Below are 18,672 nucleotides of genomic sequence, written 5' to 3'. Positions count from 1 at the left end.
GAAAAAATTACATTGTTTAGTGTGGGGTGTTTTATTGGAGGTTTGGAGGTGGTAAACAGCCGAGTGAAAGTGGACGGGGTGAGGAGGTGATGGGGGTGGGGGTGTTGTAAAACGAGGCACAGGTAAAGATGTTAACGTGGCTGTCGTTGCCCTCCCAGCCTGCTAACCAGCTTAGAGGCAAAGGGCTTTTAATTATGGCTGTCTGAGTCTGGACTCGCACACACAAACAGTGTCACCGGGCGGTCCTGATGCCTCGGCAAACCCCCTCCACACACACGGACAGGCGTACATGCTGGCAGGCTGGCCTGGATTGTTACGAGACAGGAAGGTTACAAGTCACTGCATCGAACACGTCTTGTATCTTAACTACAGCATTCTTCTGTAGAAGGACTGCGTTTATTATGCTTCTTGTAACCTGGAACTCCTTGCTCTTTCTCGTTAACCCGTAAGACAATCTGGATAATCCTGGTTGACCACTTCACCACGTCTGTCTGAGCCTTTGAGCCGCCCGGTGACCTCTTTTACCCCCGGCACCCAGATTGGGGGCGAGCATTCGAGGAAATGTCCTTTTTTTGATCATTGGGAAAATGAATGATCCTTTAATGGCACTCTGGTTTGTCTAGCAAGCACAAACATGTTTCTGCAGTAGTTTTACAGCCAATGCCATTGACTAATACACTCATTCAAGCTCTGGGTCTGAAACTAGCATTTTTCGCTATTTGATCCAGCAAAAATGGTGCAAAAATATTAGAAAGCTGCAGGACCTGAGGATCAGAGCTAAATGTCTTCACTTCTAAATAGACAAGTTACAAAATAAGGTGAGGTAATGTGGAGTACTAACATGCCATCACGTGAGACAACCAAGAAAACAATGACATTGTGGTGCTTTACACCAGCATGCTCTGTGGCTGTATACATTTCATGAAAAGTCGGCATTTTACGAGAAAAACATCGTAATGCGATGAGGAAAAATAACGTCATTTTAGTAGCATAAGGTTAAAGTAATGTTATTTTTTTAAAAGTCGTAACATGATGAGAAACAAACAATCAACTGTTATTCCCTGTTTACAGCACATTGCGCAGGCTACGGGATGACTGCAGGGACATAACAGGCGGCCTCCACTAAACTGGTTAGCTAGCCTTTCCAATTTACTTATTCTAAACGTAAGTGTTTCAAACGGAGTGGAGAAGAAGGACAAAGAAGCCAAAAACTTACCACTTCCACACGGAATGAGAGGAGAACCTTTTTTTCCCCATTCGATCTCAGCCATGGCATGTTGGCTCGGCTCTGCTGGCTCAGTAGCCAGTCTCCATATTATTTCAATATTTGAACTAATAATATGCCATAATCAACCATGACACAGCGATCATTTATTAATTATGTTTTGGAAAACCGCGATATAGCGAGGGCCGACGACTGTATGTGGCTCTCGATGGAAAAAGTTTGGACACCCCTGTTTTTTAAGTGTTAAAGCAATATGTGACATGCTCAAAAATAATGTTGATTGAAGGTATTCTGAAGTTTATCATCCATCGTTAACCATCGCTATTAAAAATAATGATATCAGATGGATAGTTGTGGTGTGCCGTACAGGCGGACAAACATGGCTGCAAAAACTTGACATGTCCTTCATTGACTCCTCACGTTGCAACCACAGGTTAGCAGGAATAGCATCTTGCCTCATTGATTGGCCGAAGATTGGAAACCCCCACCCTGTTTGTGTGCCACACTGCTGTGTTTGCAGGAAAATGGATGGAAAAGGTTACCACCCGCTACCGTGGAAACCTTATCAACAAGCTGCAGCGATGCATGCACATTAAGTGACCTTGAAGGCAACATATGGCCCTGCTCACACGCGCTCCCAAAAAGATGCACTTATGGGGGTTAGCTTTTGTCTGCAAAATGTGGTGTGTTTGTTGGTCTTATTGTGTGCATCTTTTGTCTTAACTGACCACTGCTCTCTTGTGAGTTTCATCTCAGGCCTTTTCTGTCTGCCTCCCCCATTACACACGCACACACATACGTGCACACACACAATGCAAGGACGTGATGCATGTATTTAAGCAGTTCACGGTCCATGCTGCACACAGTAGACAGTGTGTATGTGTTCTTTACGTGTGAAGCCTGTTTGTGGAGCGCTGATAAGCACGCAAACACACACACACGTGCACACACACATCTACACACAGACTGTTGCACCATCTGAATGTCACATAAAAAACATCTTTGCTCCTTGTTCCGTTTGCCTTCCATTTTTACAAACATTTCCTGGAAGAAAAGTTGTTTTTTAATGCTGCTATCTCTGCACAGCTGCACTTTTTTGTGCGTCATTATGCTTAAATGTAACTCATTAAAACCATTTAATAACTTCCAACCTTTTTCTTTCAACACTTATTCTCACAGGAAACAATGGAAATGGAAGTAACCTGTTTAAGGGTCAACCTGTGGTCATTATGAACTCATTCAGTACCATAGACGTAGTTATGCGTTTTTATAAACCCGGACACTCGAGCCCAACAGCGTATTTATGCGTCTTTTATGGGGTTTTTTGGCGTGAGAGGCAAAAAGAGGACTCTCCACTAATGCATTTCAATTCAGAGCAATTTTAAGCCATGAAAACGGCCACAAGGTGGCAGAAGTGCATTTGATAAGAGCTCAGCAGGGATGATGAGAATGGAAGAATCATGCATGACAAAGGAGGAAGTGAGAGAGCGTGGAGGAGTGTAGCGTGCACAAGGTTATGCGTTGTAGGGAAATTGTAGGAAAACATTTGGATCTTAATGAGGTTTTAAGTAGAGCTACAGTATGCAAAAACAAGAAGGGGGAGTGAGACAAAAAACATTTGGAACTTGTAATTTAAACAAAAAAAACAACAAAAAAATACATTCAAGATTCAAGAGTTTTATTGTCATATGCACAGTAAAACAAGTAGTTCTACTATGCAATGAAATTCTTGTTCTGTTCATTCTCCCCCCCCAAAAAAAGAAAACACGACAAAATTAATAAGAACATAAGAAACATAAATACACTAGGTCCCCAACTTACGAACACCTGACTAGCGAACATTCGCTGATACGAACACAAGCCGACTGGTCTATATTTTATTTTATTTTGCCTTGTAGTCGCTCAATCAGTATTTATACTGCTATTGTACATGCTTGACCAGTAGAGGGCACTGTGACACTGCTAATGGGACCAACAGAAGAAGAGTTAGACGCTAGGGAGATAAAGCTAAATGGAAAGCTAAATTATACAACCAGGACAGAGCGTGTGATTAAAGTTTATGAAGAGTTAATAGAACTGCTTAATTCTACACCACCCACAGAACACTACCTCTTTTAGAAGAGTCTAACGACGACCATTTGTCCTTTTTTTTCCAATAACTCCTCCTCCAACTCCACCACAACGACGTATGCTCGACCACTCCTCTTCAAAGGTAAATAACATTTATCATTACGTATTATTATATGACTTTTATTATTGTTTTTTTCATTAATTATCCTGGTTTAATATTACTACTACATCCAAAGTCATATTTACATACATACACATATACTGTATATGTATACACCTACATGTAGTACCTATATCATTGGTAATATTACCTTTTCCCCTACTTAAGAACAATTCCACTTAAGAATGGTCGTCTGGAACCAATTGTGTTTGTAAGTTGGGGACCTAGTGTACCAATAAATTAAACAATAACAACAGAAGAGACATTAATACAAATAAATAAATAAATAAAGTGCTATGAGTGTGTGCGTGTGTTGCGTGCGGCGTGTGTGAGTGCTTCGTTGAGAAGCCTGATGGCCTGTGGGTAAAAGCTGTTTGCCAGCCTTGTGGTCCTGGACTTCAAACTCCTGTAGCGTCTGCCTGACGGTAGGAGTGTGAATAATGAGTGTTGTGGATGTGTGCTGTCCTTGATGAGGTTGTGTGTTCTTCGTAGGACTCTAGTTTTATAAATGTCTTGCAGTGAGGGGAGGGCTGCCCCAACAATGTGCTATGAGGTTGTTTATCAGCTGATCAAAAGTTTAAGACCACAGGCTATAAAAGCCAAAATCTGCTCCAAATGCTCATTTTCTGTCAGGCATTCCCACTGTCATGCCCTCCTGATGCTAAAGCTAAGAAGCTTTCTCTTTTTCAATGTGGTGGGATTGTGGAGCTGCATAAGCAAGGCCTCTCGCAGCGTGCCATGGCTGCTGAAGTTGTGAGCAGTAAATCAGTCATTCTACATTTTTGAAAGATCCTGAGCATTATGGAACAATAAAGTCAAGTGGTACACCCAAAAATTGGCTGTCCATCAAGACACAGCGCGGTCTTCCACCCAAATTAAGGCCCTTACTGGTGCCGACTGCAGCGCAATAACCATCAGATGCCATCTGCGGGAAAAGAGTTTAAAAAAACAAAAATTAATTCAAAGACCTCGTCTCCTTCAACGCCACAAAACTGCCCGTTTAGACTTTGCCAGGGAGCATCAAACATGGGACATTGAAAGGTGGAAAAAAGTTTTATTCTCTGATGAGATAAAATGGAACCTTGACGGTCCAGATGGCTTCCAGCGTTACTGGCATGACAAGGAGATCCCACCTGAGATGTTTTCTACCTGCACAGTGGAGGGGGGTCCATCATGGTCTGGGGTGCTTTTTCATTCAGTGGAGCACCGGAGCTTCAGGTGGTGCAGGGTCGTCAAACGACGGGGACTTACGTGCAGATGTTGTAGCAGGCATCCCTCATGACTGACGGCCCTCGTCTGTGTGGTACCAGCTGGGTTCTTCAACAGGACAACGCTGCAGGTCACAATGCTGGCTTGACCAAGGACTTCTTCAGGGAGAATAACATCACTCTTTTGGACCATCCTGCATGGTCCCCTCATTTAAATCCCATAGAGAACATTTGGGGATGGATGGCAAGGGAAGTTTATAAAAATGGCCATCAGTTCCAGACAGTTGATGCCCCTGGTGAAGCCATCTTCACCACTTGGAGCAATGTTCCCACTAGCCTCCTGGAAACACTGGCATGAAGCACGCCCAAAGCCATTTTTGACGTGATGAACAAGAACGGTGGAGCTCCTCATTACTGAGTCCTACTGAGAACATTTGTTGTTCTGGTTTGAAGAGATTTTTGTTATTTTTTGAGTGATGGTCTTAAACTTTTGATCAGCTGATAAACAGCCTATTTCAGTTTAATTGTTGTTTTCAATAAATGACTTTTTCAAAGTGCTTTTTGTCTCACTCCCCCTTCTTGTTTTTGCGTATTGTAGCTCTACTTAAAACCTCATTAAGATCCAAATGTGCAAAATGCAAATTCTAGCAATTTTTCAACTGGTGTTAAGATTTTGATTAGGAGTGAAGCAAAAAATATTTGTGTCAAAGTTAAATTTATGCTTGAAATTTATCTTTTCACAAAAAGCTGGTTTTCTCTGTTTTAGTCGGTAACTGATATTTTCCTGAAACTTAGCAATGTTCTACTGCTGATTACTAAAGAACCGAAAAAGGTAGAAACAAACCTTCTTTTTCTGATGAAAGACGGGAGTCTGTTGGTAGGTTCCATGTTTATATAGCCATAGAACACAATATTCTGTGTACCTTGAAAGATCAGTCAAAATGGCCGCTACTGAAGGGGTTGTCTTTTGAAAAATGGCTGGGATTGAATGAGTTCAGCCTTAACTGCACAGGCAGTATTTTAAGTCACAACTTCACATTCGTAACTGTCAAGTATAAACATAAGTGTACATTCTGCCAACACGCTAACGTGTACATTCCGCGCTCTTTTTGCGCCGACGTTGCAAGCCACACCCCACATCACCCACGCGCATTTGATATGTTTGTTGTCAGCTAAAGATAGCCATTTCGCAAATTTTAGCTATACGCTATACGCTTGGTATCACTGAATGTATAGCCTATCATAACCACACAATGACTCCAAATTGTCTGAGACTATTGTGTGTGTGTACACATACTACGCGCATGTACACCGTTCATTTATTCGGGTCGGACAAAATTCTTCCACAGTTCACCATTGAATTGTGACAAATATAGACATTTATTTGTTCAGTCTGTTCTTTTAAACCACTGTTAGCAGCATAGGCTAGCCGGTGGTGGAGTTCTTTATATTGTTTTGCTTGAAACAAAGTGCGTAGTACCTTGTAGACATAATAAAACATGAATGACACCGGCGACACAATGAATGAATCACCTTCTTAATTGGTGCTCGAGTGCATAAAGAAGTTAAAGAAGTTTTTGCACGATGACGCCGGAGTCTCACGCCTTTTGAGTGTGCTTACGTCACGTGAGGAACATTGTCACGTTCTTCACTGTCGTCAACGTGTAAAAGGAAGCTAACTATTGTGGGAATAAATCATATCACATGATGCAATAGAAGATGAAAGTTTGAGTTCCAATGTTTTGTCTGACTTATTCCTAAAAAATGTCATATTCTGAATCACACATCCTTATCTGCGGCTTTAGCAGTTTAGCAGGATCATTGTCCTGCTGTAGAACCCAAGTTGGTTTCAGCTTGTGGTCACCAACAGATCGCCCAACATTCTCCTTCAGCATTTTTTGGTAGACAGCAGAATTCATGCTTCCATTTATCACAGCAAGTCTTCCAGGTCCTGAAGCAGTAAAACAGCCCCAGACCATCACACTACAACCACCATATTTTACTGTTGGTATGATGTTCTTTTTCTGAAATGCAACTTTTGTCTCGTCAGACCACAGAGTATTTTCCCAAAGTTCTTTGGGATCATAAAGATGTTTTCTGGGAAAATTGAGAGGAGCCTTAATGTTCTTTTTGTTCAGCAGTGGTTTTGGTCTTGGAACTGCAGGCTGTTTTTGTCCAGTGTCTTTCTTATGGTGGAGTCATGAACACTGACCTTAACTGAGGCAAGTGAGGCCTGGAGGTCTTTGGATGTTGTCATGGGGTCTTTTGTGGCTTCTCGGATGAGTCGTCGCTGCACTCGTGGGGTCATTTTGCTTGGCAGGCCTCACTTGGGAAGGTTTACCACTGGTCCATGTTTTTGCCATTTGTGGATAATGGCTCTCACTGTGGTTCGCTGGAGTCCCAAAGCTTTAGAAATGCCTTTATAACCTTTTCCAGATTCCAGGACCATGTAGGATTGGATTTTTTTTTTTCCCCTTAATAATAAAGTTTTATTTTAAGACTGCATTTTGTGTTCGGTTGTGTTGTCATTGACTAATATTTAAATTAGTTTGAGGATCTGAAACATTTAAGTGTGACAAACCTGCAAAAAAATAAGACGTCAGGAAGACGTCAAACACATTTTCACACCAGTGTATATTGTATTTTGTAGCTTTTGTTGATGTTAATAGTCTTATTATATGACAGCGCCTAGGCCTGTCACAATAACAAATGTTGCTGGACGGCAATTGTACTGAAAATTATTGCAGATAAACTATCTTATAGTCCACATTTTTTTCCGTTAATTTAATGATAAAATTTGGCATAATAATGTGAGTACAAAAGCAATGAACTTGAATTTCTGAAGAGTATTTAATATTGTAATTGGAATGTCAAGAGCTTTGAAATAAATTAAACAAACAACATAATAAAATAAGCAAGACAAAAAACACCCCAGTGAAAATAAAATGGACTCTGTCTCTTTGAGCAAAAATTTTACTTTAAATAAAAATCACAATAATTCTGATTTTGAATCAGTGTCACTTTGGTTATTATCTGTATATTGACAACCAAATGACCCAGAAATACTCTGGAGGGCACATTGTGTGTGAATGCAGATGTCCGCTCATTAGCGTGTCCTCTTCCTTGAGTCACATGTAGCGACACTGCGGAATATGCTGCTTACGTTTAATGAGGAGTAACGTTTGGTCAAAGTACACGTTTTGGATGCTGCAGAATGCACAATGAGGTGTACAATATGATCAAAAATCCCAAGTGTAGCCTAAAACCAGGTCATCCATAAATAGGTAGCTGGTTCTGGTAATGTGCTACAGCATGGATATACTGTAGTAGTGCTGTGGAATGTTGTCTGTCTTTTTGAGTTTGAAATGAACCCAAACTTTTGACAGCTTGTGTCGTTTCCTTTGGACCCTTTCGTCCCGGTTTTCTTTGAGCCACCTCTCTCCATTGTCACTCTATAGCAGCTGTGCAGACAATTTCTGCGTATTTTACGCTACGGTCACTCTCTGCCATCCGGATGTGATTGATTTTTATGAGTTACACTTGTTAAATGAATCATCGATGCAACAGAATAGAAATTTTAGCTTTTTTCAAATCAAATTAATCAATGAGATGTTGCAGCTCTATCCTAGTCGACATTGATTTGGAACGATATGAGATGACACGAGATGCCAGAGGTGGCTGGCTGACAAAATACGTGCATAATAAAACATACGGTGTGTCTGGTAGTTGCCTTATACGGTATGCTGACCAAAGACATCTGAGTGGCACATACTATAGGCCAGGGGTGTCAAACTGGTGCCATGGAGGGCTGAGACACTGCAGGTTTTCTTTCCAGCCAGTCACTAAAGCAGGTGATTTTAATGATCAACACCTTCAGTTTGAGGGAAGGAGCTCATCAATTAAATCACCTGCTGAAGAAACTGGTTGGAGAGAAAACCTGCAGCGTCTCGGCCCTCCATGGCACCAGTTTGACACATGTGGTATAGGCTATTGTCCAATTAAAGCATAAAACAGGCCATAATTGATCATCCATCCATCCATCCGTCTTCAACCGCTTATCCGAGGTTAGGTCGCGGGGGCATCAGCCTAAGCAGGAAAGCCCAGACTTCCCTCTCCCCCGCCACTTCGTCCAGCTCCTCCCGGCAGATCCCGAGGCGTTCCTAGGCCAGTTGAGAGACATAGTCTCTCCAACGTGTCCGGGGTCGTCCCCGAGGCCTCCATCGGGGAAGCATCCCAAGCCACCTCACTGCGAAGGAGCAGCGGTTCTACTCCGAGTTTCTCCCGGATGACAGTGCTTCTCACCTTACCTCTAAGGGAGAGCCCAGACACGCCACGGAGAAAACTCATCTCGGCCGCTTGTACCCGCGATCTTGTCCTTTCGGTCACTACCCAATTGATCATTAAAAGCCAATTATGAAAAGCGGCTTCTCGCAAACAGTAAGTTAGGTTTTTACTGTATATTTTAATTTTATTTTTCCTCTTTATTTTGCGCAGACGAACGTCCGTGTTACCACCATGGATGCTGAGCTGGAGTTCGCCATCCAGCCCAACACCACAGGCAAGCAGCTCTTTGACCAGGTTAGACACACACACACACACACACACACACACACACTAACACATTCAAGCACTTTTCTCCCAAGAATCCCTCTGAGTCATCTTTTGTTGTTCCTTCCACACTCGAAATGTGTGCCAGTAGGTGCTTGGTCGGGTCTGGGCGGTTTCTGGTTCTGTAGAACACAAGACTGACAAAGATCTCTTTGTGTGTTTGTAGGTGGGGGTGTGCATGTGCTAAAGGGCAGCTTTCAGCATTGTTCAGTGACTGAAAGGTTTCAATGATGCAAAGGAAGGAAAACAAGTGTGTGTGTGTGTGTGGTTCTTTTTATGGGTTCTGCTTTTTATGAGGACACATCACAGCTTCAGAGACGCTCGTGTAACAATACATCTGTCGTCTTAAATCATGAGCCAATCCGTCTCCACATTTAAATTCGCAAGTGAGTCTGAGTATTGTAGAGAAATACGAGCGCATCAACATCCGGACTTCACCAGCCTGGGGAACCTCAATTAATTGACTTTATCTTATCAAAGCAAGTTCTTTGATCAATTGTGTGGAAAATGAATGATCTACTGTAGTCTTTATTAACTACCCTGTCGTAAAGTATTTTTCAAAATGGCTGTGACATCAGGGCAGCAGAATTAGAGGTTCTGAGCTAAGCATCACATTCAAACTCAAATGCCAAGTTCAAGATAATATAAGAATAAAGAATAAGTGACAGTCAGTCCAGCAGATGAAATCAGACGCTCACAAGGTACCAAAGTTATTGACATGCTAACTTCATTAGCCTGGGGAACCTCGCTGCATTTACTGTATAACACGTTGTTGCTATTGTCAAAAAATGTTCTTGTTTGATGATTTGGACAGTTCATAAATAAGAATGAAAGTGTAAAGGCATCCGATTCTGAGGTGCCAGGCTAATTCCCATTCACATGTAAGGGGAACCTCACTCCGTTTTGCTTTTTTGTGTCCCATTGTGATGATTTCAGTTGTCAAGTAGTGTGTTTCCTATAAATGAACGGCATCCTCTGTGATTGCTGTCATGCGAGCAAACCAATGTCTGCTTGGTCCCGAGGGTTGCTTTTATCCTGGAACCACGAATGGAGAGAGAAGTTCCAGACTAAGAAGACACACCTACTCAGAAATACACGCCTGTAGTCTGAACACCTGATGGTCCACTCAGATGTTTGTACCAAGCAGTTTGGACTTCTTTTAAAGCGTTTTTGAAGGAGACCTTTGTGTGCCGCCAGGTGGTGAAGACGGTGGGTCTGAGGGAGGTGTGGTTCTTTGGCCTGCAGTACACTGACAGCAAAGGCTACGTGACGTGGTTGAAGCTCAACAAAAAGGTGGGCGACACGACTCCCTTCATTTGTCATTTCCTCAAGGAGGATATTGTCTTTCACATTCCGGGTGTTTTTTTTCTGTGCAGGTGACGCAGCAGGACGTGAAAAAGGAGAACCCGCTGCAGTTCAAGTTCAGAGCAAAGTTCTTTCCAGAGGACGTCTCAGAGGAACTCATCCAGGAGATCACGCAGAGACTCTTCTTCTTGCAGGTACTCTGACACAACACACTCACAGATGAAGGTTGCACCGCACGGATGCTAAGGTGTGTGTGTGTGTGTGTGTGTGTGTGTGTGTGTGTGTGTGTACCTGCAGGTGAAGGAAGCCATACTGAACGATGAGAATTACTGCCCTCCTGAGACCGCCGTGCTCTTGGCCTCCTATGCCGTCCAGGCTAAGTATGGAGACTACAGCAACGATGTCCATAAGCCTGGTTACCTGGCTGCAGACCGTCTGCTGCCACAGAGGTATACACACACATGCACACACACACACAAGCATGTTTACATCACACAATTACCTGTTGGATTACGTGTGTGTTTGTGTTTGTGTGTGTTGCAGAGTTCTGGAGCAACACAAGCTGACAAAGGAGCAGTGGGAGGACAGAATACAGACATGGCACGAGGAACACAGGAGCATGCTCAGGTGTGTTTGCGTGTGTACGCACGCGTCTACCTGTGTGTGTCTCGGATACCAAATTGACATCATACTTACTGGTCTAAATACATCTAATGTATCATAGTTACAGCATGTTTGACATTGTGTTTGGTGTACGTCTAATGTCGCAAATTTACATCATACACCGTATTGAATGTAGTTCCAGTACAATGGTCTAAGCACCCGGAATGTACCCTATTCACATCACTTTTAATGTGCCATATTTACACCGGCATCATCCAATGCACAGCATCAACTCCCAACAGAAGATCACTGGCCTGCTCAACCGAAAGACTGAGCAGGTCTTTTCAACATAACAGAGGGGGGGAGCGATTAAAACACACAGGACAGGACTTATTACCTTATCATGAATGCTTATTATTATTATTACGCATTATTATTATGTATTATTGCGCTACAAATTGGAAGTGAACCGTTCCATATTATTCATTTATGTATTTATTCTTATTCTATTTCCTTTTTTCTTTTGTTTCTTATCTTGCCTGTCCTGCCTTTTATTGTTAATTATGACTTTATATGATTTTTGGAGAGCTGCTCGAAACGTGAATTTCTCTATTTATCTAGATCAGGGGTGTCCAAACCTTTTCCAGCGAGGGCCACGTACTGAAAAATGAAAGGATGCAAGGACCACTTTGATATTTAGTAAAGCAGCACGTAGAGATATGCTAAGAAGCTATACTGTATGTAGCTCATGAAACAACTGCATTCAGCTACAAGTAGGTAATAAAGGTGAACTGCTACTAAAAATGACTTTTCCATAATAATGAGTTTATTCTTGTAAAATTGCGACTTTTATTCTTTATTCGATTATTACTTTTTTTCCCCATGTCTGCTGTTTTTCCAACTATTTAATTTCAACTTTATTCTTGTAAATGTTCTCCTCATAATTAGAACTTTATATCTTTTAAAACAAGAATGTATTTTTTCTTTATTTCAACATTGTTACTTAAATTATATTTTTCCTCATTTTACAAGTTTATTCTAATAAAATTGCAACTTTTTTCTCATCAGAAAACTATTTTTTCTCTTAATATTTTGACTTTACTCAATTTTAAAATAAAAGTAAAATTTCTGCTGTTGATTTTTTTTGTATAATTTTCCAAATATTTCAACTTTCTTCTTGTATATTTTCTTCTCCTAATATTTTGACTTTATTCCCATGTTATACATTTTTCCCCAACCTAAGTTTCCAAAATGTACAACTTTATTCATTGTTTTCTTTAATATTTTTTAAATATTTATAATTAATATCTTTAATATCTTATTTCTTTAATATTTCAGCTTCCTCGTATTATTACTTTATTCTTGTGAGATTATGGCTTTTTTTCCTTGCTACATTACAACTCTTTTCTTCATATTTTGACTTTTGATTGATTTTCCCATTTTTGCTGCTGTAAGTTTCCTTGTTGTATTACATTTTTAGACTGTGCTGCGGGCCGATAAAATCATAGCCGAGGGCGGCAAATGGCCCCCGGGCTGCACTTTGGACACCCCTGAGCTAGATGTACTATATTTAGGTCATATTTAATGGTCCACGCAGCTCTTGTGTACCGTAGTTACATAATGTTTAATGTACCATGTTTACATTCATATTTATTGCTCCTTTGATCTATCATAGTATATTTAATATATCTTTTATCTACCACAGCTACATCATATTGAATGTACCGCTAATGTACCACAGTTAAATCATATTTAATGTGCCTCTAATGTACCATACTGTACTTCATATTTAATGTACCTTTATTGTACCACAGTTACCATTATCTACGCTAATGCTCCATATTTGTCCTATGTAATGTACCTCTAATGTACCAGTTAACATGGTACATTAAATATAATGTAACATTATAGTTAATGCACCACAGTTACTTCATATTCAATGTACAGTACCTCTGCTGTACAATAGTTACGTCATATTTAATGTAGGTCTAATGCACCGTATTTACACTGTAGATATTGGAGGTGGTATGGTCTAATGATAAAACGTATTTATGTGTGCAGGGAAGACGCCATGATGGAGTACCTAAAGATCGCTCAGGACTTGGAGATGTACGGTGTCAACTACTTTGAGATCAAGAACAAGAAGGGCACAGAGCTTTGGCTGGGTGTCGACGCCCTTGGGCTGAACATCTACGAGCATGAAGACAAGTAATATGAAGCTTTGGTGGATTTATTTGCTGCATGCATGCAACAATGTTGGTTGGCTCTTGGTTGGGCGCATATATTCACCTTTCTTGTTGCATTCCTTGGGATGGCATTTATTTGGTGACAGTGCCCTCTTGTGGTGCTGACGAGTACACGGATTGGAATTATTGTACTTAATGATACTGATTTTACACACTTGTCTCAGCAGCCGACATTTAAAAATACTTTAAAAAAGTTGTTACTTCTTTAAACGCTCACAAACACAACCCCGCCTCCTCAGGCTGTCGCCAAAGATCGGCTTCCCGTGGAGTGAGATCCGAAACATATCCTTTAACGACAAGAAGTTTGTCATCAAGCCCATCGACAAGAAAGCTCCGGTAAGATCTGAAAGGACTAAGCATCCGTGCATTGTGTGACCACTTTGCTGCGTCTGCGCCGCAGGACTTCGTGTTCTACGCCCCGCGCTTACGCATCAACAAGCGCATCCTGGCGCTGTGTATGGGCAACCACGAGCTGTACATGAGGAGGAGGAAGCCCGACACCATTGAGGTTCAGCAGATGAAAGCTCAGGCCCGAGAGGAGAAGCACCACAAGCAGATGGAAAGGTTCGCTCGGAACTTTTTGGACTGTCTGTGCTTTCCTGCACCACACCTCTCAGCTCATACGATAACACACTGATGATTTTATTTGGTTTATTTGCTTCACACTATCAGGCTTTGAAAAGCAAGTTTAGTGGGTTAGCGAGCTGTGTTGAGTGTAACGCTGTTTAGTGAAGGTAGCTCTCTTTTTAAGCAGCTGTGTCGTCATGGTAACTTAGGCTGAACTCACCAGGTTATGTCCAGGCTTTCAGCTTAAAATGAGCTATGAAAGTGCCGGTGTTTCACTGATTGGGAGATGGCGTCACCATTTATTGAGAGCCTACGGACATGGAGAAAAAGAAAATTGAAAAAGAAGAGCATTCCCTGATGATATTATCAATCTGTAAGCGACATAGCTTTTCAGTTGAGGGAATACGCTAGATATGCTCACTTTTTGAGCCGAGCACCAGGAATAAAATGCAATATGAAATATTATTAGGGCAATGTTAGCAGACGTATACGTCACAGCAGTCCTTGCTTGAGCACTTGGCTCGTTAGTCTTCTTATATTACAATATTTGCTGCAGGAATGAGCAGTCTGAGGCATCAATCAACTGGAAAACACTTCTTTTATTATAACAGGGAAACAATTGTCACAAATGGAAAAGGTCATCACAACACGTCAACACTGCCATCTAGTGGTCACAACAACAAACAGCATTTGAAAACAATATTTACTGCATTTCATCATGAAAAGAGATGCATTTTTTATGGGTAAGTGTTAATATTTCAAAGTTTTGCAGTGTTGAGTGATGAAAAGACTAGTAGGGTATAGTTTCTGTAATAATCAGTGTTAACTTGCACGCCAGCGGTCCTCCAGCAGTCATGGGGGTATACGCCGAAAGTGGCTCCACAAACCCAGGCTTTGTGCTCAAGATCCAACTCGACAAATTCCATCCATCCATCTTCTAAGCCACTTATCCTCACTAGGGTCGCAGGTATGCTGGAGCCTATTACAGCTGACTTTGAGCTAGAGCAGGGGTGTCCAAAGTGCGGCATGGGGGCCATTTGCGGACCGTGGCTGTGATTTTATCGGCCCGCAGCACAGTCTAAAAATGTAATTTAACGAAAAAATGCTATAATTTCACAAGAAGAACAGCATGAAGTTGAAATATTAATTTTTTATTTTAATTTTTTATTAAGTCAAAAACAATGAATAAAGTTGTCATTTTTTAAACTTAGGTTGGTGGAAAATTTATAACATGGGGATGAAGTCAAAATATTAGGAGAAGAAAATGTACAAGAAGAAAGTTGAAATATTTGGAAGATTATACAAAAAAAACAAAAAACAAAATTTTACCAGAGCAAAGTCAAAATATTAAGAGAAAAAAATTGTTTTCTAATGAGAAAAAAGTAGCAATTTTATGAGAATAAATAAACTTGTAAAATGAGGAAAAATATCATTTTAGTAACAATGTTGAAGTAAAGAAAATATACATTCTTGTTTTAAAAGATATAAAGTCATAATTACGGGGAGAACATTTTCAAGAGGAAAGCTGAAATGAAATAGTTGGAAGATTTAAAAAAACAAGAAATGGGCAAAACAGCTGTAAATTTACGGGAATAAAGTCAAAGAAAAAAGTCATAATCGAATGAAGAACAAAAGTCGCAATTTTACAAGAATAAACTCGTATTATTATGGGGAAAAAACGTCATTTTTAGCAGCATTTCACCCATACATCAAAGTGGTCCTTGCATCCTTTCATTTTCCAGTATGTGGCCCGCGCTGAAAAAAGTTTGGACACCCCTGGGCTAGCGGCAGGGTACCCTGGACTGGTTGCTAGTCAATGGCAGTGACATATAGACCAACAACCATTCACTCTTGGACAATTTAGCGTCACCGATGAACCCAACCTGTTTTGGACCTGGAGAAAACCCACGCGCGCACGGGGAGAACACACAACCTAAATCCTCCCGATCTCCCGACCATGTGGCCAGCACGCGAACCACTAGGCCACCGTGCGGCCGCAATCAGACTTAATTGGTCCCGCGACAACTTCCTTTGTCGAGTCCGGTTTTTGGCTTTGTGCTAAGTGTGTGTTCACATGTCATATTATTCTACTTGAAGTGATCCCAGCCAGTGTATTTGACAAAAAATGAGTACGGAATTATAATGGCGCGTTATGAGGAGTTCCCAAAAGATTATGACTGCTAAAAGCTGCCAATACAGCGATTGAGGACTGCTGGCGTGCCAGCATGCAGCGTGTGAATGTGCAAGTTAACACTGATTATTATAAAAACTATACCCAACTAGTCTTTTCATTTATCAACACTCAACATTAACACTTCTGCATTTAAAAAAAGAAACACATTGGAGCAACAGGTTTCGTTGTTGATGTTATAAGGTCATGAAATACATTCAAACCTGTCTTAGCAGCCACCTGTATAGAACGGCCACCTGCCCTGCCTATAGCGGCCACTGACAAATCCCCCGCAGAAAATGTACATGTTATAGACCCTGTGTATAGCAGTCACCTGTCCAACGCGACCAGCGGCCACCCATTTTGTATCCCTTGGTCAATATCTGACTGCATATAGCGGCCAAAATACCGACTCAAGTAGAAGCTTCATGCACGAAAAAGTTTGTTTTTTCAATCAATGAAGCCGTCGTGTGTAGACTTTAATTACTGAGTCCTAGCTCAGTCACAATCATTCACAAGATCCACACAAACTGTCAGTTGTTCCACATAAAAAAAGCCGTCTTCTTTGGAGCTTGTGGGCAGACAGTGACACCGTTTATTTCCCGGTGTGAGACAATGTGCACTGGTCAATACTGTAATGCCGCTTGTTGTGGGGAAGGAGAGACTCACGTCGCCGATGCACTTTAATGGCTTTATTAACAGCGGAGAACACTGCAGGACTTTACATCCACGCCAACATAAACACACTTCCCAACTCTCTCCAAACTCACAGCTAGCACTGAGCCTAGCTCTCCTGCTCGGGACGCCCACCGTCACTTCCCGTCACTTCCTGATGAACTAAAGCTGTAATGACACTCTGCCGTATAAAAAATAAAATATTAAAAACAAGCGTAAGACATTACTAGCACAGCTTTGTTCTGTGGGTTGTGTAGAATAACAAGCCTGGTAGTTCTTTACAACTTTTATCCGCAGTCCCACAGTGCCCTCTACTGGTCAACATGTAACAGTATAATTATATGTATCTGCAAACACAACAAGCTTCTAATCACAGACATGTTAATATGTGCGCGCACAAATTCAAAATGGCCGCCAACGTGTCCATAACGGCCACCTGCCTATGGCGGCCACTTTTGCCGTTTCCCTTTAGTGGCCGCTATAGACAGGTTTGACTGTATTTGAGTAATCTGGTGTAGCTCGTTGTGACCACTAGATGGCAGTGTTTTGATATCTAGCTCACTTCTAGATGGATAATATCATCAGGGAATGCTCTTTTTTTGTGGGTTCTAAATAAATATCACTTCAATATTAGTTTTGGGCTCAGTAACAAGTTAAGCTACTGCCACACTTAAATCTTATCAAATGGGCAATAGCAATTTTATAAAGGCTTAACAACCTAGTTAACACTCAGCTAAGTAAAAGGTGTTATAAAGCGGTACCAACAACTTTGAAGTGAGACTGAAGTCATTTTTATCGACCTGTGATACATTTATTTGTAGACTAAAGACCCCAAAATTAGTATTAAAAACAGAACGATGCCTGTTCATGAAGCGAGTCTGTGTGATCAGTAGGGGGCCGTGTTCAACAAACACCCATGCTCCTCATCAACGAGCAGACTTGTAACACCAGGTGGCGCCACACCGGCCCGTAGGCCTCATCAGGCATGGTTCGACTTCTTAACGCCGACGAGTGACCGCCATGTCTCCTGGACAGAGCTCAGCTGGAAAACGAGAAGAAGAAGCGCGAGCACGCCGAGAAGGAGAAGCAGCGGATAGAGCGCGAGAAGGATGAGCTGATGGAGCGTCTGCGGCAGATCGAAGAGCAGACGCAACGGGCTCAGCGAGGTGGGACGTCAGCGTCTTGCTGCTGTCGCCTCAAAGTGTGGCCTAACTTGTGCTGATGTGTGCGTGTGTGTGTGTGTGTGTGTGTGTGTGTGTGTGTGTGTTCAGAGCTGGAGGAGCAGACCCGCAAGGCTCTGGAGCTGGAGCAGGAGAGGAAGCGAGCCAAGGAGGAGGCCGAGCGTCTGGAGAAGGAGAGGCAGGCGGCTGAGGAGGCCAAAGCGGCGCTCGCCCAGCAGGCTGCCGACCAGATGAAGACACAAGAACAACTGGTACACACTCACCACTCAGTCAGTCTGTCACTGCAGCTTCACAGATGGTGATTATGTGTGAATGGAGTGCACTACTCGGCTGTAACCAGCTGAGGCGCTGTTGAGTCACTTAACTAGTTTTTTTATCTTAAGCTGTCAAGTGAGTATTTTGAGCAGGAGCAAACTTTTTCCACAGTAGACCAGGGGAACATTTTTCTATTTATATAATTAAAGCACTACTTTTGCTATGCTTGGAATTTATTTTTCAAACAGGCTGCTGAATTAGCAGAATTTACCGCCAAAATCGCTCTGCTGGAAGAAGCCAAGAGGAAAAAGGAGGAAGATGCGACCGAGTGGCAGCACAAAGTAATGTCATCTCTCTACTCTGTGCCGTAACAAAGTCCTAACATGAAAGCAACACCGT

General features: G+C 41.8%; 1 protein-coding gene across 9 annotated transcripts in view; it reads left to right on the top strand.

Moving 5' to 3' along the window:
• The window catches only part of LOC129188015 (radixin), a 48,776-nt gene that overhangs the window by 14,865 nt on the left and 15,239 nt on the right, over positions 1-18,672 (top strand). For 8 of the 9 annotated variants that reach the window (XR_008572512.1, XR_008572509.1, XR_008572510.1 and 5 more), the window contains exons 3-13: positions 9,158-9,241; positions 10,469-10,564; positions 10,648-10,770; positions 10,874-11,025; positions 11,120-11,203; positions 13,241-13,387; positions 13,665-13,761; positions 13,826-13,989; positions 17,873-18,003; positions 18,109-18,269; positions 18,522-18,614. Coding sequence is in view for 4 of the 9 variants with exons in the window: in XM_054787969.1 (XP_054643944.1) it covers positions 9,158-9,241; positions 10,469-10,564; positions 10,648-10,770; positions 10,874-11,025; positions 11,120-11,203; positions 13,241-13,387; positions 13,665-13,761; positions 13,826-13,989; positions 17,873-18,003; positions 18,109-18,269; positions 18,522-18,614 (1,332 nt within the window). In the remaining 5 variants the exon portion in view is untranslated. Of the gene's footprint in view, positions 1-9,157; positions 9,242-10,468; positions 10,565-10,647; positions 10,771-10,873; positions 11,026-11,119; positions 11,204-13,240; positions 13,388-13,664; positions 13,762-13,825; positions 13,990-17,872; positions 18,004-18,108; positions 18,270-18,521; positions 18,615-18,672 lie in introns of those variants that run through there. The other variant, XM_054787971.1, reaches the window with a different exon arrangement.

The sequence above is a fragment of the Dunckerocampus dactyliophorus genome, chromosome 9, assembly GCF_027744805.1.
Source record: "Dunckerocampus dactyliophorus isolate RoL2022-P2 chromosome 9, RoL_Ddac_1.1, whole genome shotgun sequence".
In the NCBI taxonomy this organism is placed as follows: Eukaryota; Metazoa; Chordata; class Actinopteri; order Syngnathiformes; family Syngnathidae; genus Dunckerocampus; species Dunckerocampus dactyliophorus.
This window is presented reverse-complemented; position numbering and strand designations above follow the sequence as displayed.